This window comes from Pygocentrus nattereri, chromosome 21, assembly GCF_015220715.1.
Source record: "Pygocentrus nattereri isolate fPygNat1 chromosome 21, fPygNat1.pri, whole genome shotgun sequence".
NCBI lineage: Eukaryota > Metazoa > Chordata > Actinopteri > Characiformes > Serrasalmidae > Pygocentrus > Pygocentrus nattereri.
Genome location: NC_051231.1, coordinates 20,987,596 through 21,009,541, shown reverse-complemented (window position 1 = coordinate 21,009,541; position 21,946 = coordinate 20,987,596). Strand labels below are relative to the sequence as shown.

Sequence of the window (21,946 nt, the reverse complement as noted above, 5' to 3'; positions counted from 1 at the left end):
GTGTTACTATTAGTTCCTTATGGTTTTGTAACGTGTTATGACTTTTTTGATTCGCTATCATCACTATGTAAACAATCCTAATGTTTCAACAGGTAAACTATGGCTGATTCCAAATGCATGTAGTGGTTTCCTAATGGGATATAAAGGTGTTCTACAGGAAACTATGGGTCACCATTGGAAACTATTAAGCCACTTCCTATTTGAAAGCAACCATCAGTTAATCTTAATGGTTTCCGAGGGACCTTTTTCAGCAGGAAACACAAGTTCAGCAGTTCAGCTAGCCTTAGTGTTTTTCTTTGTTATGGCCAGATGGATCCAAGTAGTCTTTGTTTTTTTTATAGTACTGATTAGAGGAAAACATGCTTTGTGAATGTGGGAATCTTCTCTTGGATCGACTAATACCAGCAGAAAGATGCAGACAAAAGACACATTTGAATACATTCACTTTATTGCATGAGGGTATTCCTAAAGCAAGCATATTGACTGTTTTGATTTGCATAGTTCAAGCATTTTTTCTTTATTTTTCCTCAAAGTAGCAATAGTAACTGTTAATATGAAGATTTAATTTGGTTTGAAAATATGTACACAGACCAATGTTTAGTCCTTTGTTAGCTTTATATGCTACATGTTTTAAAACCAAATATTAGACACCTCTGTTCTGACTGTTTTGCATTTCCTGACGTGTTTCATTTCAATTACATAAAAAATAAATTTCTTAAAAATTATCCTTAACCGAGGCCTTCAAAACAACACATAACAAAATAAAGATATGCCAACTTTAATCCCCAGTGCCATGAAAAATGCAAAACACTCTCTGTTAGAAATTTCATTGATCAGACTTCATCTTATTCATCAAAGATCCATGCTCTTAGAAAAATATGTACTGCATTTTGATGACATTATTTTTCCCTTTCTTTAAAATAATAAAAATAGAACCTCTATCATCCCCTTGGGCCTGTTTCTTTTAACTTTTTGGAAATTAGGATCCAATTCTGAGACATTAATCATGTGTATGTTTCTGTTCCAGCTATCAGAAAACTTCGCCTGATTCAGTTATCTCACTTTGCAAAAGGACTTGCATGTGCTAATGAGTTTAAGAGAGAGCAAGAGAAAAAGAAGCATCGTTTTCTGAAACATATTTCCATAAAAACAGCACTGTACACAAACTGAAGCCACAATTTAAAGCTAGACTAGTCACAGACCCATTTTCCTTACTTTAAAATGTTAGCCGAAGTGCCGAAAAGCATGGGACGGCCTAACAACTTGCATGACGTGTCAGGTTTCAGTGAGGGATTGCGTCTCTGAGAGCCAAAACGCTGAATCGAAGTAGAAAATAGGAAACGTAGGTTTTGGCAAATTATTTGTTACTTTTATGATACACTGTAATCAAGCTGCTTGATAACATACATCAAAGGTATTTGGCGGTAATATAAAAATACTTGTTTCATTTAATTTCGCATCAAATATCAATATCAGTATTTACACAACATACCATTTTGCCTAAGCACGAAAAAGATCCAAAATGTCCAAATGAAATATCCAATGGCACAGTGTTACACTACTGGGCGCAATATTCACAGGGGAATCTATGGGCTACATATTTTAATTTAACACAATACAGGCTGAGATGCAAGTTGCTGCCCTCCCTTTCTCCCACCCACCCCCAACATCCTAAATAATACACTCTTTCAACAAGCAGATTTACAGTTCTAAGGGCACTTTTTTCCAACTTTCATTCTATAACCTACTATTTATAAATCAGTATACTCCTTTCACCTCGCACACATATTTCAGTAAAAGCACTATGAGGATCCACATGGCTTTGAATACAACTCAAATCAATATATATGTACCTTCTACAGATATATATGTATAATATTGAACCAATAGGTTGAGACACTGCAGTGCTAACAGCACCAGAAGGTACTGGACTGGTGAGAGCTGGGACCTAGTTCCCAGCAAGCCCTATTTAAAGTGAAAAGTGAAAAGGCGGGATGGGAAAGAAGAGGCTAGAAGGAGTCACAGTGAGTCTGTCTTTAGGTGGGCTTGATCTCCTCTGATGTGTAGATGAAGGGAACGAGAAAGTAAGTGCCCATGCAAGCTCTTCACGTTGAGGTCCATACGTTTGTCCAAGTCTCTTTCAAAGCATCTTCTCACTGTGGTCCTTTTGACCAGAGAGGGAATGGGCGCTTTCACATATTGCGATTGTTCCCAACTCTAGGATAATGCCTCTACATGATCTTCAGACGATCACGAGAGTGGTTTGTGGTGAGTAGCTGTAGCTTGAAACTCAGATGTAGGTGCTATTGTTGAGTTAGTGTTCAGTCTCTCTGGTTGTAACATACTGAGGCGCCGATCTGGTCAACTTTCAGTGGTCCTTGATCTAGTCCTGCTACCCCCTGTCCGGTTCTGCTACTTTCTCCTCACTCTCTTGGTCTACCAGACTTTCCATTATGTGTTTCGGAATAGCTTTCCTTCTGTTCTTGGGCCGTTACACTGTTTATTGACATGCTTGTGTCTCCAATCTCACTTCTGCAGATCCTGTCCTGAGCTGCTGAGTCCAGCCTTTTCAATATGACTGTAACAGATACTCCTGTCATACAATATGACAAGGAGTAAATGTGGTCTTGTGTAAACAAGTCTACCTTTCTGGCTAGTTCTGTAGCTTTCATTATGTGGCTGCTTACCCTCCCATGTCAAGTCAGCTTTGTTATTTGCATTTAGTTAGGACTCGGTGGAGGAAGAAGCATGTGAGTGCAATGAGAGCTAGAGAGACCAATTGCGAGGACGCATCCTTGGGGCAACCTCTGTGCTTTGTTTCTTAGACTGTCACACCCTTGTGTCCCCAACCTCCAAACACTGTAGTATTCCTCTTCCTGTAGTCATGTTGTTAACTGGAATAAATACACTTGTTTGGGGAGATGAACTTTGTCAGTTTTTGGGCATTTTTCGTTTGCCACTCTGTCTCCAAGCTGGCACTCAGAAGGGTTCACCATCGAACTTCACAGCAGCCAGTGCTTGAGCTGAAAATGATGGTGAAATAAAGACAAGAAGAAGAAGAAAAATGAGGAATGGTGACATCAAATACTAAAGTATTGGCACTCTGCAATAAAAAACATCATTGCTCACATTGTAAACGCACCAAACCAAAAGTGAACTACTGAGAGGACTCCAAAACACATCTTTCACCACATTTCTCAAAACCAGACTGTATAATTTTATTGAGTGATCAATAAACACTATGACCCATTGTTATGTAGCCTCTTACAAAAGTCGCAAAACTAATATACAAAATGTTCCAGAGGGCTTTGACAATATCTTTTGAATCAGACCGCACCTTTTTATTGATGAAACAGGCATGCAATCTGTCATAACAAGTACCCCCCATTAATTGTGCATAGTGTATCAGGTTTACTGTGCCTGCAGTAATATATATGTGTCATATATCAAAAACATTGTAGGTGTCTATGACAGTCAGTTAAGAGTATTCTTGATTTATCTTACACATTAAAGGACAAGCTGCAACATGGACCAAAGAGCAGTGAAAACAGTGCTCAAGCAAAGATTGCACGCTTTATTATAAGACATTTTTAATGGATTTTGACCTTGTAAACAGCAGATGAAGATGCCTAAAGTGCCAAAAGCAAAACCCTGCTATTTCACACGAGTGCACTTGGTTTTAGAAAGAGGAAGCAAAATAGTCTCAGAAATCATTACTGTTCTGGCAGATAGTATAGCCCTAAATTACACTTTTCATAAAGCATGAATCCCTGTGGAGCTTGATGAAATTGGATCAGGCAAGCTGCCCTTTAAGCCAAGATAGTGCAGAGTTTTTTAATTGGAAATAAGTTCACAGTCAGCAGAATCAGAACCTTGAATCTTTCCTTTGGGACTTTTCTTAGCTAAAATGATCACAAGGGTGTGTGATATATAGTTTAATATCATCTAATCCAAGTGTTTAGACCTGAGTAACACTCTGTCTTTCAATAGTGAACCTCACTGGACTCACACGGTTTCTAAAATTTCAGTATTTCTTGATTTTCACTGTTCTTTTTGCATGTTCTGATTATGAAAGGCTGCGAGAGAAGCAGGCTCCAGTCAAAGGAAAAGTAACAAGAAAGCAAGGCCAGAGTGAGCAGATGCTGCATTCGACTCGGAATCTCCAAGTAGGAAAAACAAAACGCCTTGTCAAGTGAGAATTCCTGTTCAGAAAGTCAGGGAAATCTTCTCTGTTCAGAGTTCAGCATTATACCATATATGATAAGTCGCTAATTATAGACGTGAAAGTTATCACTCATAATGTTATGTGGCTAGCTTGTTGCTTACAATAGTCAAAAATTCCAAGCCCCAACTTTCCACTTCTAAATTAAGTCAAATGCAGCATTACTGTGCGAGAGAGGGAGTGAAAGGGGAGGGGGGCTTTTGTGCGGTGTGCGGAACTCACCTTCACACACTCACACCTTCATGATGTGGGAGGAGTCAGAGAAGTCAGCAGAAGGGGAAGGGGCCAGGTTGGTCAGGGAGACGGGGGAACTGGGGGCAGTCTGGGCTGCAATGCAGTGGAACGGAACGATGGGCAAACACAAACACATACAAAAATAATAAATAAATAAAACAAAAAAATAAATAAAACAAAAATGCAAACATGAAATTAAACATGGAGCAAAGGAGAAAGTGGTGTGGACCCGAGAGGGATAAGAAAAGTGTCTGGGACCACAAGCCAGACCGCTAAATGAAAACAGCAGGATGTGTGCTGTTCTAAGTCTAAGCTATGAAACACTGCAGGAAATGAAAGAAAACTATAATGACCGCATAATGACAGTCATGATCCTGAGTGTTTCACCAACTATGTTCTGCATCATTCATTAGTTTGAGTTAATATAAATAAGATCTATCTTTATGTTAGGACTATTGAAAGCTGATAGACATTAAATAAAAAATGCTTAGACAAACTAAGAAGCAGCAATATAAGGCAACAGAATGAGAGGTGCTTCTCTCCAGTTATTTCTTTGTCTTACTGCAGCTGATCATGACCTCTACCCAGTGATATCTTAGATGATCTTGTATGTAACACATGTATGTGTCTTGTATATGACGTCATGGAAGACAAGAGAATCAATGACTTGGGTAAATTTTACTTTCACTTAATTTGGCATTAACTACCTTCGCAGATAAGTAGGCATACTCTTTCTGTTTAGGTAGTAATATTTAAATCAATATGGACACTTCGAAGCAGAAGTTACACCACAGTAGTAGGAAATTGTACAGTGAGTACGAATATACGTATAAATGCTTGTGATGGTGGGTTAATTGTTCTTTAGCCTAGTTCCTACAGTATATGTGCACTAAGTCTGTTTATTAGATATACATTCTCCTTTTTTATTGTGTTAAAGTTATTAAGTTTTATATGGCGAATGTAACCTCTGCTCTGAAGTGTGAATTTTCAGACAGTGAAGGACAGTGAGAGCTGACAAGGTTGGTGACTGAGAGAATGGGCCAATTAAAGGTCAAGGGAGCCAGGCAGGGGGTCAGACAGAGGGGGTGATGGCTCGCCCGGGCTCCTCGGGGCGGCAGGCTTCCTCACCGGAGAGCAGGCGGCCGCGCCGAGATGCCTCAGCGGCCAGAGCACATGAGATCTCTATGCGTTTCTCCTGTTCCTGCAGCTGCTGCTCAGTGTTACCAGAGGTCTCAGCTGGGCCGTCCAATACCGGCACAACATTCTGCATGCTGGGGGAACAGATAATGGAGAGCTATTACACATGACTGAATACAGCACACAGAAGAGGAATAAATGATTGGCTAGCAAAAAATAAAACTCAATCATTCATCAAGCACTCTGAATTTCCAACATGGCAAGGTGTGCAGTTCTAGTGAGTTTCTTTGCTTTCCTTGTTTAAACATGTAATAAGGTAAGAACTGTGTTGAATGAGCAGGGAAATCACTAAACATTGAACAAATAACAATCTAAATGGCCTTATTAAAATATTTCATTAGTACTTTGGTCACATTACCTGAACCCAAATTCATTTGTTTGCAATCTAAACTCACAACAACCACATGATCACCCCATGGAACACCACTATGCAGAGTGTCTATGTGCAGATGAAGGTAAACAACTGAAAACAGCGGCATACTTTGATTTGGCGATAAGTGTCTTTATCCTCTCCACTTTCTTCTGTTTTTCTCTCTCTTCCTCTGGACTCAGTGGTGTGCTGGGTTCTATGTCCAGAAACCGCTCTGGAATCAGCACTTTTTCTGGGGCTGACAGCTGAACAATAAAAGGACAAAAACACATTAGGCCAAAGCCACCTTCACTCTGTTTGCATCAATCCTGGTAGATCTGTCAATATGAGGAATTAAGGACAACTTTGGGCATGGCTTTTTGTGGCCAGGAGGTTTTAAACCAAAGATTGTTCAATTCTAATTCTAAGCATGTACTGCTGAATGACTGCCCAGCTTTGTTGAAACATGGAAGGCATGAAACTTTATAAACATTTAGAATCTGCTCAGTACTGTGCATCACCTCTTTGCCGATGTCCAGGTCATAGTGATCAGGTTCCACCTGTCGCCGTAGACGGGCGATCTCCTCTCTGGGAGACTCCACCCCTTCCCCCCTTACAGCCGCCTCCAGGTCCTTTATGTCCACCTCATGGGCTGTCACTCTCCGCCTTACCTAGATAGCCATATCCAACCGACAGGGTTAACCCCTTAAACTCTAGTCTTATTATTCACTTATTAATCTTAAGATTATTTGTCAAATACTACAGTATTTATTACTATAAGATATTTATTATAACAATAACAAATAACAGTTTTACTAATAAAAAGGTTATATATAGTTATGAGTAAGTCATTTGTGCACACCACTCTGTAGTTGACAGAAGGTTTGAAGCCATCTAGGTGCTGGCTGCTGGACAGATTGAGGCTTCGTCTCTTGTCCCTGACTGAGCTGCTCTGGTTCCGACGTAACCTTTCGTTTTGCTCCTCCACACTCATCTTAGACTTCACCTCGGCCGGGAACACTGCACTCTTGGGCCTCTCCTGAGAGAAAAAAAACATTCCAAGTATAACAATCACACTCCAAGTCTACTGTGTACAACTCACCAGCTTGTGTTCTTGGCAAAGCAGGATTTAAAATATGAAATCTGTGGTGACGTTCTCAAGAACCAGAAAACTGGAGCTTTTTTCTCTGGTCACCAGTCTAGTAGCAAAGGTTTTATGGTTTTTGGTATCTGCTCAAGATTGATTCCAACAGGATCAAAGCTAAAGCTTTTTTTTTTTTTTTTTTTTGCTTGCTTGCAAGTGATTTTGCTCATATTTTCACATTCAACAGGGAAAATTATAAACTAAAATTCTACATATGATTCCGTGTAATTCTAGACAATTGTGTGTTTGCGTGAGCCAAGAAAGTGCACTTTATTATTTTACTAGTCTTAAGCTATTCAGCTTAATTTTATTCAGGGGCAGTCGTGGGCTGGAGGTTAGGGATCTGGCCCTGTGACCGGAAGGTTGCCGGTTCAATCCCGAGCGCCGACAGTCCATGACTGAGGTGTCCTTGAGCAAGACACCTAACCCCCAATTGCTCCCCGGGCGCCGTGGATAGGGCTGCCCACCGCTCCAGGCAAGTGTGCTCACTGCCCCCTAGTGTGTGTGTGGTGTTTCACTTGCATGGATGGGTTAAATGCGGAGATGGAATTTCCCCGGTTGTGGGATCAAAAAACAGTATCACTTATTAAGCAAGATAGTCAATGCATCAGTTCACTTTTTACATTTACATCTGTTAGACATATCCCACCAGATCTAAATTGTGAAAATACTTTCTGTGTTTAATTTACATGTGCTATATAGTGCACATATTTAGGATACTTTTTGTGGCTGTGCGTTATTTGTTTTATTTACTTATTTGTTTACTATTATTCTTATGTATTGTCCATTCACACTTGCTCCGCTTCCATCAAGATTCCTTCTACATATGAGTGTTCTTGATCAATAAAGTGATTATTCACTGTGATTCTGAACATAATAATAGACTTTAAATCAAAGGTTGTTTTTCAAAGGGTGTCAGAATGGACCATATCAAAATACCTGAGGGCTGGTTATTCTCTGCCAAAATATTATTCTGAAATATATAAAATACCTCAAAATATGAAAAATACGAACATAGAGAACAAGTTATATTTTTAGTACACTACTGAATTTGCTCTGATTTAAAAACTTCATTTTTATTGCCTTCTTGTCCCTTGAATTTTTATTGTCCATGTTAGGTTTCATAATGTATTTTAGTATTAAGTTCATCATGACCTCTTGACATATGAGGTACACATTTGTCATGGCTCTTGATAAAAAACTATTCCATTGCTCATCACACTGCCACTGTCAGCTGCACTGTTTGTGTACTGGCATTCAGAAAATTAATTTGCAGGTTAATTGTAAAGTGTATAGTACTGCTGCCACTGTTAAATGAAAGGAATAATTGCAACATATTGGCCAGAGGGTCTACAGACTGCTTGTGGCCCTGGGACCAGACTTCAGACACCCCTGTTCTATGTACTGAGATTACCCACCCTTGAGATGTGGCCATTGGGCATTTTCCCATTTCTCCTAGGGATGCCATCCTTGTCTTCTGTGGGAGATTTGGTCCTGGGTGGCACAATACCAACTGCACAAAACAGAAAACTATGTCAATACTGACTTTGCTAAAAGCTATGATTAAGACTACTGGTATAAGTATTTGAAACTATGTTCTTATGTGCACAGTTAAGTACTGATTACAATCCACACACTTGGAATTACTTGTGACAAAACTAAATACTTCTAACTTTTGCAGGACTCCTACCTTTGTTGGATTGTTCTGATTCATAATCGCTGGTCTTTTCGCCTGGTGAGCTATATTTGTGCTGGAAGGCAGAGTAAAATTAATGTACAGGGACATTACAAAAATGGAAATAAACCTTATTTACCAAGCAAGGCTCCTTATCTTTATATCATACTGAATTGGCCCACATACTACACTGCATGGAGTCAGTAGCATAATCATGACTTATTGTAAGGCTAATTGTGTTGATGCAAGATATCATATAAGTACATGAAAGAGATTATATAAACAGACTGAAGCTGCAACACTGCAAGAACACAAGGATGAGACTCATATCCCACTGTGTACACGTCAGTTAGCACATTCAACACTACACAGCTACACACTGTCACTATCAAAACAAAACCTTGTATCTCCAAACTGATAAATTTAAAAAGAAATATTCTTGACTTTAATGCAACAAGATTTAATCCAAGCAAATTTAGATAATATCTACTGACTGGTTTGATTCAAATATTTATATAAAATAACAAAAAGAATAGAGTTACGAGTTTTTGATATGACAGTGATGATAAACACTATGCTAGGTAATAAGAAAGTGCTAGTAGGCATGTAGTATTGCAGAGTCAGAAATGATCTTGTAATGAGAATACATGTTAGGAACCAACAGGCTTGTTTATCTGTACGCAGGACTATGGATAGTACAATACATGCTGGTTAGATATGCACATCATGATGACATTATGGTTATGTTAATTTCATAACAACTGCAGCTCAATCCCAATTGGCTAGACCAGTGTTCTAGTTGGTTGGAGGTCTACTACCCTGAACATTTTAGCAATTTAAGGATCATTAACCACCCCTTACTGTGTTGAAGTAGGTGTGTTAAAGCTGGGAAAGCACTAAAATCTGAAGGGCAGTAGGCCCCCAGGACCAGAGTTGAACTTGATGCTACACCAACAACCATGTTGGTGCAAACTAAACATAGAATATAGAATTTGTACTGAAAATAATATGTAGGCTCTTAAAATGTGGAGTGTTATGATTAATCATTTGACATACTATTTAATTAACTCCTCAGAAAAATTATACTCAAAAGCTTGCTCACATGGGGTGTAGGTTGTAGCCCACCTACTACTATTCAACTTTTCAAACCGGCCAGCAAGGAATGGCGCAGCTTAGCTGGAACAATCCCAAGCATGAAATTCAAATTTTGGCTTAAATATAGGTGGAAACGTAGACCTACTAAATCGGGAAACTTTTGATCCAAAGCATCATTAAGGTGGAGCTCAGAACAGTGGTGCACTTGCACATATTGTCTAACTAACAGCAAGTTTGTTGTTAGTGCCATGCATGTAAGGTAGCATCACTACCCAAATAGCCACTCACAGCTGAGCCAGAGTAAATACAATGTATAAAGAACTGGCTGTTATGTGTCACTTTATGTTTCACTAGATAGCAAGATGTTGTTTTGTTTGTTTTACAGATTATTTGAATGCTAAATGTGCACAGACTGGAGAAACTGGGAGGTGGGATTTAGAATAAAAACCTTGTTAGTGGCAGACTTTGCCACCATCTACTATTAAAAGTCAGTGTATTCTCATTTGACAATCACATCTGGCATCACAAGACTAGTAGTTGTGAAGCAACTAACTGCCTTCTAATGTTCATAATAATAATAATAGTAGTGTTGGTTGGGATGAGAGCAAACAAAGGGATAGCACACAACTTTTGCTCTGTTAATATGTTTTGATAGCCTGACAACATTAGCTTTAAGTAATTATTCTCATTACAGTTGATCAGAGATGACATATCAATGCCAAGACAAAAAGAGGCAAATGGAGCAAGAAACAGTGAAGGAAGAAAATGAAGCACTGGACATGGAGATGAGTGAGAGTGAGCGGACAATGACGTGACACCACTGATGGGCAATGATGAAGGGGCAGCTGAAAGAACAAGGCCGAGGGCTGATGGTTTGGAAGGGGCACTAAGGCAAAGGACAAAACTGCCTATCTGGAGGGGTTTAGGGGTGGCAATGGCTCCGGCGTTAGGGACAAAAGGCTGTTTTCCTCTCGCTTGGACGGTTTCCCATCTCTCAGATACCTTTCGGCTGTGAGGCTCTTCATCATCCTTGTAGGCGTCCATGCTGCGGAGCCACGCATTGCTGTCGAAGGGGAGGGGAGGGACAGAGGGGGGCATGGACAAGGTGGACTCCAGGGGCTGGTAAGACTTAGGGAGTGGAGGCCGAGGGGGGCCAATGTCCTGGAACGGTAAGGAAGGATGACAGAGAGAGAGAGAGAGAGAGAGAGAGAGAGAGAGAGGGGAAGAGAAAAACAGGACGAAAAAGGCAAAGAAGGCAAGCAGAGAGGTAGAAGAGAAAGGCAGGAGAGGTAGAGAATAAGAGAGAGAGAAGAAAAGAAAGAGGGAGATAAAGTAAGAGAAAGAGATATAGAAACGACAAAAAAAAGAGTCAAGAACAAAAAGTGAAAAAGAACAAGAGGAAGAGAGGGAGATAGAATGTGAAAAAGAAGAAAACAAAGACAGGAGAAGAGAAAAAGAGGAGAAGAGACAGACAGAAAAAGAATTAAAAGAAAAAGGAAAGAAAAAGAGAGGAAGAGAAAAAGAGATAAAGCCAAAAAGAGTATGAAAGAGGAGGAAAAGAGAGAGAGAAAGGGAGAGAGATAGAAGGTAGTGAGAGATGAACAGGGAGAGGAGGAAAAAAAGGTATGCATCAAGAGGAGTGACTAAAAGCCAGGCAGAGAGTGGAGAGGATTATGTGATACTCTGTTTTTCTCTATTAAGGAATGGAGCCCTGACTTCTTCACTACGGTCACGCGCCTCCACTGGCATGCGCTGACCTGCACACACGGCGCCAACACAAACCTGTATTTCTAAAAATCTAATTACTGCCAGCTGACAACATAACATAATTATATTTGTCTCAATAAAAAGATCATTTGTTTTTTGTGGGTATATGAATATATTCTCTTGTTCAAAAAATAAAATGTGCAGATCAGTTCACTAGAGGTTCTTTAAAAAAAAAAGGTAAAACCATACTGGAGATTATCTGCAAGGAAGGGATTTGTCTATTAAAAAAAACTAGCACTCACACAAAAGAAAACATGAGAGAGCCTAGAGCTAAGGCAAACCAAGGTCACAGGTCACAGCCATTGAGAAGACAGGTAACATGTCATTAGAGCAAAAAGACAACCTTCATGCATTTTGTCACAGTCACTGTTAGGAAAAGCTCACTGTATGATATTCATCAGCTGATGAAATTAAGCAAAAAACAGCTCTGAGTAGTGCATGTAACTTTAGGAAATGTTAAAGTCCTTATGGTGGAGGTTAGAAATGAGGAGCACCAATTAGGTTCAAATTAGGAGTCCAACTGGGACAATTTACTTAGTAGTAATTCAACAAATGACATGAGATCTAAATCAGGAAACAGTGTAATGAATCTGGATAAACTGAATGAAAGGAGCAACGAGTTTTATGCACTGTATCACATACTGCATAGTCTTACAATTCTTACAAATGACACAGCTTTGTATATACACTCACTGGCCATTATTAGGTAAATGTGCCACCACACAAATAATCCCTGCTCAGTTGTGATCCTATACAGGTCTGGGCCATTCATGAACAGGGTATATAGGGGGCAAACAAATTAGGTACAAAAGAACAGATGGACTATAATGTGTATGTGTAGAATTACATGTATATTAGTGCACCTCCATGGTAAGAGGACCAGATAAAAGATACAAGGACCTAATAAAGTGGCCAGTGAGCGTATACACATTTGTACTGAATAAACCTATATGCATTAAATTCGAAAGTTAAGACTGTATGGCATTAGGCAGTGTTGAAAAAGGCCTTTCATATCTAACAAACTATACTGGTACTATTGATTTCTACAAGAACCGTGCAGTAACAGGCAACAGACACCAACATATGGAACCGCTTGAAAATGATGATCTGTTAAACTTTTGATGGAACAAAATTCATGTCTGCTAATAAGACATGAACTGGGGCGAAGCTTCAGATAGTCACATCAGTGTTAAGTAAGATGAGAAACTAATCGTTGCTGAAATGCTAAAAACAGGTAAGGCACTACTGGCTATTCCAAGTTAGCAAACAAGACAGCACACTATGCTTTGCTACATGCAGCAATTTTGCATTTACTTGAAAAAATAACTATAATAAAATAGTAGCATCTGACAGATATGTCAAAAAATGTGAACAAGGCCCAATGCTGTTTACAATGTATTGTGTGATATCATTTTGTGTTGTGTGATATTGTACTGTACTGCAGCTTACCTCTGTGGCCAGCTGTTTTGTCGGCGAGGTCTGTGAGCCAGGTACTGGGGAGAAAGGGCTGAGGGGGCTGGTCAGACTCACAGAGCTCAAGGGACTGGCTGGACTGTTCGTGCTGAAGGAACCGGATGTCCCACTGGCTGCTGAGGACAAATAAAAAGCTCAAATGGGAGCGGACAAAAACAAAAGGTCTCTGAATAATTCAACTTGCGTCAAATGTGAGTAATAACTAAGCATTTAGTATGGTTTTCTGCTCCGATGCAGAAGTCGATACTGTAAATAAGATTATACTGAGGTCTGTGCAAGCTTGGCTGGTGTAGCCTGAGGACAGGGGCCTGACCTCTGTGCTTGGCTGTATCTGTGCCTCGGGATGGATTGTTCTTGTGCAGACCCTCGAGCACATCCTGAACCCTCCAGAACTCTTTCTGCAGGTGCTGGTGGACCAGTTCACTCTGGAAGAAGACAGGAGAAGACTTAGAAGACTAATTTTTGATTTATATTTATATTTCTCTTAGAGTATTTAACTGAGAATTCCAGATTTTTCAATGTCATCATAAGTAATGCACTTAGATGTAAACAAAGTCACTTAGAGTGGTTTGATGAGAAATGCAATTTGAAGAGAAACTGAGTCAGAGCTGTTTATAGTAAAAATGACAGCATTATAAACAAAAAACTACAAATGTAGCTATTTTATAGAAAATGAAACAGCTACGTTTTTGGTGAAGATATTATGGTTCATATCAGTACCACAGTAAAGAAATCGAAGTTGGTAAGTTTCACTACAATGCAATTTCACATCAAATCATTCTAAATGACTTTGTTCATATCTCAACAATTGAATTTACACTGAAATTTTTAAAAATCAGTGGCATTCACCTTCAAGACCTTTTCTCCTTATACCAAACATGGTCAATCAGCCAAGAAGTAATTGTTTCAAAGCTTGTTTAGTGTTAAATATAAAAATGGACACACATGTTGCAAAAATGTCATAAAACATAAGGAACCACAAAAACAAGTGTATGTGAGATTATTTAACAACTCAGCATGGTTTGATGAATGTACGTGATGACTTAGGCTACAGTTTGCACAATATATATTTGAGGGTAAAAGCTCCCATTATTTTTTAGCTACATTAGCCTCAAGAATTAAACATACCTTGGCTGACTGACCACATCTGTAAATAAGTAAATAAGATTTTTTGTCAAACTGTTCCTTTATCACAATTAACCAGTTCAAAGCATGTAAACTCTCCTTTTAAGGTATAATCCATCATCAATGTCAGCAGCAAACACATACTTTATTCATAAGCACTGTCAGAAGCTTCAGAGATGAGTATTTATGTTCATGAATTAGTAATGAGAAATTCATATGCTAATCAATATTTAATTATATGTAGAACTTCCCACTGAACTGTGAAGATGTCCTTTTTTAATTATCCAACATATTAAATGTGTAATTTCTGTATAATAGGTTTCTAATATTACATTTCCCCATCATCAAGGTCAGGTCGATAGTGTTTCTTATTACAATAGCATTCACTGTTCTGTTTAACGAGCCAACTGTATTAGAGCTGTTACAGGAAGCAATCAGTCACTGGAATTAAACTGTCATGTCACTGCAAAAACACAGTTCATTAATGAGCAGGCCATTTAAAAGAGATGATACAAACGTGTGCTCATAAATAAATAATTAGGTCTAAATGGGAATACCGAAGAACAAAGGGGTGAAGTCATCAGTATGAGTTTAATGAAGATGATGTTGATGAGCATACCTGTCCTCCAGAGTTAAGTTGCTCCCAAAGGTCACCATGAATGGCGTTCACCTCGTCCTCCAGAGCCTCAAACTCCATTCTGGATGTAGTCAGAGCCTAGAAGATTAGGATTTAGTTAAAGCCTTTTACACTGATCATAAATAAGGGCAGTTAACATCACCAGAATGAGCAAATTTTTGGAAAAATGCACACTTTCTACTAGTCAGTTTTAGTACTGTAATCTCTATGGCCATAAAGTCATTACTATGGACTATTACTTCTGTACACTGCTACATTACAATCAAGGCAACAGTTCCTGTTTAAGTACTTTTAAAGGTTCTGCACATCTTATCAACAAGGCAGCAGCATCCGCATCAGCAGTTACCGTGTTGATCATATGTGCATATATGTATTGTTGTCCATAACCGTAATTTAGCATTTTATGATAGTTTTCATGCAAATTATCCAATAAAAAATATTTATCTAGTATTTAGCAATGACCACATACTATTTAGTACATCCAACTTAAAAACTCAACCCACACCCCTTTAATATTGCATTTAAATGTAATTTTATTGTCTTTTACTTCATTCTTTTTTATCTCTTCTGTATTTTCTTTTTAATCTCTCTGTAAAGCATTACTACTCAGAGGCTGGCTTACACTGGAAGCTTGTGAGAGCTCTCCTCGGATGTTGATAAGCTGGTTCTGTAAGCTTTCTTTTTTCAGCTGCAGCTTCTCCATGGCCAGCGGCTGAGTCCTGTACAGTTCCATCTCCTGATGCGTGGCCACCAGCGCCCCCTCCAGGTTATCCTGCAAAGTATAAAGACAGGCAAGCAGAAGATGGGGATTATACAGGGTATGTCCTCTTTAGAGGATGATGTGCTGAGTTGAAAGAAGGACTTAGCATACCTTATCCATCCGGAGTCGATGAACAACAGTCTCTTGTTCCTTCAAAAGCCTGTTCTGCTCACATAAGCGACTCAGCAGTTTCTACACACAGAAAAAAACACAAGTGAAAGATGGAAAATATCCACTTAATCAAAGAGATGAAGAACAGCATCAGGTATTGTGTAAGTTTCTGATTATGGCTAGATCAGGGGCAAGCCTTACACTGGTCTCAATCTCATTGAGCTTCAGTGTGGGATGCAGATCCCTGTAGATATCATGGAATGGAGGCACCTAGAACAAGAACAGACGAAAGGCAAAATTACATTAGTATTTGAGTGGTCTTTACCACAAATTCACAAAATTCGACATTCAGGCACCAACGGTACTGACAAATGTCACACATACAGAAAATTAAGCACTTATTTTATGCAGCAGCACAAGCCATTCCCATATGCTGTGCAAATTATTAGGCCCATTGTGAAAATACAATATGCTGGTTCATGGTCATAGTATTAGTTGGTAGAAGATGAACGAGATCACAAATACACGTATGACACATATACAAACGGCACAAAGTTATGGAACACACAAGGCTTGCAAAATGAAGAATGTGACACAGAACATATGGCTACCAGAAATGAACTCGATATGTTGTGGAAATGAGGTGAACCAAGAAAATTTTCAGCAACACAAAAATAACACAGACATTGAAAATGGCTTCAATTTGAGCAATAAGGAAAAAGAAATCACAACCTTTAAAAAACAGCTATAAAAGCTATTCCTGCAACACCACCTAACATCCAGCATGCTACGTTACCAAAGAGCAAGGGAGAGAGGCAGGCTCCATGTTGATCACTGGGCTTTGCCAAACTCATACCAGCACAGGATTCATTTGAGCTTTGGCAAGGCTAGCAAGAGGCTGAAATGAAAGCCTGTGCTGGGAGATCTGTTGGACAGTGCCCACTGAAAGAGTCGTGAACAGAAGCCTGCCTCTCTAAGCCACTCCAGTCTCTCTTACTTGTGAGAAAAGCCTTGCACTTGGAGAGGAGCGCTCAACCATTCGGGTTACCATGCCGATTAGGTGATCTCCCTCCATTACCTGGGAGCAAACACACTGTCATTTGCTGGAGTGTCCTATTTGGGCTGCTATGCCAGGCAGCTGAAGAAGCCATGGTGCATTACCAACTCGCACCAGGATATGTTTTTTTTTTTTTTTTTTACAATGAAACATTTGGCCTTGAAGTGATCATTTGATAGTTTGGCAATCCTTTTTCCCCTTACCCCAAATCTTTTCGCTCAGCCAAGACATGTTTGGTATCTGAACTTCTTTGATTTTCCTATAAACTACATGATGCTTAAGTAGCAATGGAAACTTATGGGTAGTAATAGAGACTCACAGGCTTATGGGTACAGTTCAATTTTGGACCTCCATTTCTGAGCTCCATTGTCTAATTGGTACTGTTGACAGGATGTTAAAATGTCTAAACGAGTCTGACACTTAAAGCCACTGCTTGAGACAAATGTGTGATGGTTTAGGCATGTAACTTATGTGATGCTAATAGATAAGTAAAGCTTGCATTACTCGTTAGCTACATTACAATTACATCATTGCTTGGCTGGTCGACTACATTTGAGGTAAGGGGAAAATTGTGTAAATGTTATTTTTTACCAAAACATTACTTTAAACACTGACATTCAAACCCAACTAGTTTCCCAGCTAGAACTATTTTGTTCTTAAACTGTTCTGAGAATATTACACCTATCAGGAAGTGTTTTTTTTCCCAGAATGACATTTGAATTTGAAATATTAAACATCCTTAAAAGGTTTTGGACATCAGATTTAAAGGTTTTCCTTAAACATTATTAGAACTTGAGCATGTTAGTCAGAGTTATGGGAAAAATTCCCTGCTAGCTGGGTTTGTGTTCTGCACATATATTAGTACTTCTTGAGGACCATTCGTTTGAATTTGAAATGAGCAGCCACACAAAGGGGAGGAGTCTGAGAAAGACAGTGATAGTGAGGGTGACGCTGTGTGACACAAGTACGAGTGAAACAGAGTGTATGATCACGTTGAACACAGCCTGAAAAATGTCCACTACATTTCAAAAGAAGTTTTAAAAAAGTGTTCACTGGTCATGAACAGTAAATTATATGCCTTTATTTAAAAGAAAACAAAACTTCTAAACCATTGACTTCTATTATAAGAGGTTTTCTATTGTTAAGTACAGGAAGTGCTTTTAAATTATTGACTGTGGTGACTGACCATACGGTGCAGATGGAGACAGAGAATAGGTCAAAAAATGCTGGAGAACTCCTTTAAGATTCCTTGCTGTTGTTTAAACAGTGGAAAGGTTTAGTGCAGCTGTGCTGTGTGCAGGGTTTTTGTGCTGGCTGTGCGATGCTTGGTAAAGCCACATACCTGCTGATCAAGATACTCCAGGTTTCTCTGTAGCTGCAGGTCTAAAATATCCTCCTGGAGTAAGAAGCAGCAGCAGCGGCAGCAGCAGCAGGAGCAGCAGCAGCATTGAGGCCAGTCAGTCACACCAGAAGCAGCACACAGCAGGACCACAACAACAGAGCATCCCCACAACACACACAAATACACACAGACAGACAGACATACACACAGACGGACACCAACAGTTGCAGAGTGAAATACAGAGACATACACATAGTACAACACAAAGTGAAATACAAATAGGGAGAGAAAATAGAAAGAAAGAGTTAGAGAGAGAGAGAGACAGAAAAAAGAGAGAGGTAGAGAGACAAAGGGAGAGAGAGAGAGAGAGAGATAAACAGACAAAGAGGGAGAGAGATAACCAGACAGTGTGAGAAAAAGAGGGAGAGAGAGAGAGCGAGGCAGGGAGAAAGGAGGATAGAGGCAGACAAAGAGATAGAGGGAGAGAGAGAGAAAGAAGGACAGAGAGAGAGCAAGACAGAGCAAGAGAGTGTCACACAGAGAGTCAGACAGAAACAACAAAACAGCAACACCACACACAGATATCAGATCACACAAACACACACATACACACATATACAAACACATTAGCAGTTGTCACTCAAACACTTCCACCAGCAAAGCCACCGCAACCAAAGTGCGTGTAGTTCAGAATGCAACAAGCCATATGCGTAGTGATGGGTCTGTAGCAACATCTATCATAAACCAACTGAACTGTGATTATAAATATAAACTGAATTACTGGAACGTACCATTTTGCCATGTAGCGAAGGAGAGGCTGGGTAGTTGTAGTGATACATACTTTGACTGAGAGACCGCCGATCTCCAGGAAAATCATACTGAAAGAAAGTCAGAAAAACTGAAAATGAGTTAACCATGGAACTATAGTGGACTGTCTCCAAAATATCACATTGTCAGTAGAATCGGTAAAACTTTTTCTAACAGATTAAGACGTTCAGCAGTACATTAGGTTGATTCAGAAGTGAAGAACATTTGAAATATTTTTCATTTAAAACTAAGCTGGCTTTACAATATGTTCAGTGCAGACATACATGTTTAAGAACTGAAAAAATATGCATGTAGGCCATACATCCCTTCCTCAACAGGTGTATGTAGGGATTTTAGGTATTTCACCCTCTATTGTGTATATTATCATCAAAGGATTCAGGGAATTCTGGGAATTCTGGGATCGGACTTCATTTCCCAGAGTGCTCAGGGGGATCACGTGATCTTCTCCCGTACCTGTCAGTGGTCCCAGTCGCCTGAGTACTGATCACTTGCACCTGATGAACTCCAGTCTCAACCTATATAAGCTGGGACTTTAGTTTGACTCTTTGCGAGTTTTGATGAAATTACTGAGCGGTTTCTCTACGTTATGGTTCCTGTGTTTTGACCTTTTGCCAACTCCGACCCGGTTTCGAATACTGTTTTGCCCTCGTGTACTTCTGCCTGCCTGGACTGTTTTGTGCTATGATTTCGGACTGAACTTTGACTTCGATTTGTGTTTTCTCCCTCTGTGGATTTTCCTGATTACCTCTGGTATTAAACCTCACAAGCTTTTACCCGCGGGGATCTGCTATTCTGTCGGCACGTTACACGCTGCCAATGTTTCCAGCTTGAGCTCATCTAAAATGGACTAATGGATTGCGGAAACCTGTATTGTGGTCTGGAAAGTCAACCTTTCAAATTGTTTATGGAGATAGTGGATGTTGTGTTCTTTGGGACAAGCACCAAAAAGACTATTTGGACTGTTAACAGTGTGAAATTTAAAAGTCGGGGTCTGTCGTGGTATGGAGATGCATTCGTGCCCATAGCATAGGTGACCTGTTGATTTGTAAAAGCACCCTTAACGCGGAAACATTCATTTTGGAGTATATGCTGCCATTTAGACACTGTCTTTTTCAGAGACGTCCATGCATGTATCAACATGACAACACCAAGAAACATTCTGCATGCGTTACAGCAACATGGCTGCATAATCAAAGGGTTCAGGTGCTGGCCCTGCCTGTCTGTTTCCTATTGAAAAAATGTGGCACATTATGAAGTGCAAAATAAGAAAACAAAAGTCTCATATGTTTGTGTAACTGAAAAATGACAAAAATTCAGTCTTCAAAACTGGATCAATTGGTGTCCTTCTTGTTTTCATGAAAGATAAGCTTATCTTGTGGGATGGTTAGAAGAAGACAGATTTGGTTCCCCTTGGTCGCCTCATTGCTCCTTAGCAATCATGTGGGTTTTTTACTCATTAGACACAAATACTGGCCTACCTCAAGCACAGGTTTGGAAATGTTGTTCCCATTTTGTTGTATTAATGGTTATAAACATTTGCGCCCCAGATAAACAGCTTTAAGTATCAATTTCTCAGTTGGCCTCATTTTCTCCAGTACTCTAAGAATTATCAATTAGTGGTAATCAAACTTACTTTGGGGGAACTGAGGGATCTTCGCAGGCCATAGACAGAGGGATCAGCATAGACTCCTTCCTCTCTGAGGCGCCCAGGCACTCTGTCGAAGCGAGTGCTGGGTGACCGTGCAGGTGAGACAAAGTTATGGGGTCCTGGTGAGTACGGCCCTCCTGAACAAGATGAGGGTGAGCGGGGTACGGAGCGTGAGCGTGGCTGCAGCGAGAGACGCCTCATGGAGCCCTGCGCTGACTCTAGCTGAGAGTAGTATCCGGGATGCGAGCCAGGGGGTCCCAACCACTGAGGCTCCCGAGGCGGAGCATAAAGCACGCCATCCCGCAGCGACCGCCGTTTTTCCTCTGCTGTCCAGCGCAGGGGCGTCCGGTCATATGCAGCTGACATGGAACAGATGCTTTCAGGACGGACGCCAGGAGGGTAGAGGGGATACTCCTCCACATAAGGAGGACCACTGTACATGCCAAAATAGTCAGCTGACATGCCTCGGTTCACTGTGTAGTACCGTGATGAACTGTAGAGGAAGACAGGAAAGCCATACTTGGGTGAACTAAACATTTTCCAGAGCACTTTTTTATTATCTTTTGCACAATATTTTAGGTGTCCATTATGCTGCGGGCAGTTACATTAAAAATCAATGGCTTTGTAGCTTTTTCCATATGTGAACAATAAAATCTTATACAGACTTTTTTTATTTTATACAGATGTTACAGTGTTCACACACTATAAGAAGACTTTAAGTCAAGAAACGTCTATTTTCAATGATACATGCCCTTTAAAAGCCAAACATCTCCTTTCCTAGTTTTTCTTCCCTGCTCTCTCTCCTCACCTGCGCAGGTCATCCTGAGCGGCCATGCCTCGCCGCTGGTTCACCCACTGCTGGAGCTGGGTCATGGAACTCTTCCTCTGCGCCAGCCTCTCAGGTGCAGTCCTGGGCACAAAGCCCCTCCGCAGCACCACATTCTCCTGGGGCTCAGGCTGCACCTCCCTCACCTCTCTTATTTTGTCCTGAAACTGGTAGCCAGGACCATTAGGTGGGCCATAGCTACCCCATCCATTGGGATGGTGAGGAGGCAGCCCTCGCCTCTCCCCCACATCAGGGGGCAGAGGAGTAGTGGGAGTGGAAGTCTCTCTAGTGTCCACTCCATTGACACCATGTTTGGCAGATTCTGGTAGCTCAGGTCTTGGGGTAGCATCACCATTGTCCTGTACTTCTGGTCCTTTTGCCACCATGATGTGGTTCTGTTCTTCTGGAGGGATTGACTCTGTGTTTGTCCTGCAGAACAAATGAGGACACAAAGGT

At 40.3% G+C, this 21,946-nt stretch overlaps 1 protein-coding gene across 12 annotated transcripts in view; it reads right to left on the bottom strand.

Annotated features, from left to right (window-relative positions):
* Window positions 1-426: 426 nt before the first annotated feature.
* plekha6 (pleckstrin homology domain containing, family A member 6) overlaps window positions 427-21,946 on the bottom strand; it is a 161,565-nt gene continuing 140,045 nt past the window's right edge. For 7 of the 12 annotated variants that reach the window (XM_017694703.2, XM_017694694.2, XM_017694700.2 and 4 more), the window contains 20 exons: window positions 21,473-21,919; window positions 20,650-21,157; window positions 18,980-19,066; window positions 18,189-18,242; window positions 16,787-16,867; window positions 15,991-16,059; window positions 15,790-15,870; window positions 15,541-15,690; window positions 14,901-14,996; window positions 13,470-13,581; window positions 13,133-13,272; window positions 10,919-11,077; window positions 8,837-8,897; window positions 8,565-8,659; window positions 6,865-7,041; window positions 6,524-6,673; window positions 6,135-6,268; window positions 5,585-5,727; window positions 4,445-4,549; window positions 427-3,023 (listed from right to left, as the gene is read on the bottom strand). In XM_017694703.2, coding sequence (XP_017550192.1) covers window positions 4,455-4,549; window positions 5,585-5,727; window positions 6,135-6,268; window positions 6,524-6,673; window positions 6,865-7,041; window positions 8,565-8,659; window positions 8,837-8,897; window positions 10,919-11,077; window positions 13,133-13,272; window positions 13,470-13,581; window positions 14,901-14,996; window positions 15,541-15,690; window positions 15,790-15,870; window positions 15,991-16,059; window positions 16,787-16,867; window positions 18,189-18,242; window positions 18,980-19,066; window positions 20,650-21,157; window positions 21,473-21,919 — 2,839 coding nt within the window. In that variant the 3' untranslated portion in view covers window positions 427-3,023; window positions 4,445-4,454. The remainder of the gene's footprint in view (window positions 3,024-4,444; window positions 4,550-5,584; window positions 5,728-6,134; window positions 6,269-6,523; window positions 6,674-6,864; window positions 7,042-8,564; window positions 8,660-8,836; window positions 8,898-10,918; window positions 11,078-13,132; window positions 13,273-13,469; window positions 13,582-14,900; window positions 14,997-15,540; window positions 15,691-15,789; window positions 15,871-15,990; window positions 16,060-16,786; window positions 16,868-18,188; window positions 18,243-18,979; window positions 19,067-20,649; window positions 21,158-21,472; window positions 21,920-21,946) is intronic. The other 5 variants (XM_017694695.2, XM_017694697.2, XM_017694706.2 and 2 more) reach the window with 5 other exon arrangements.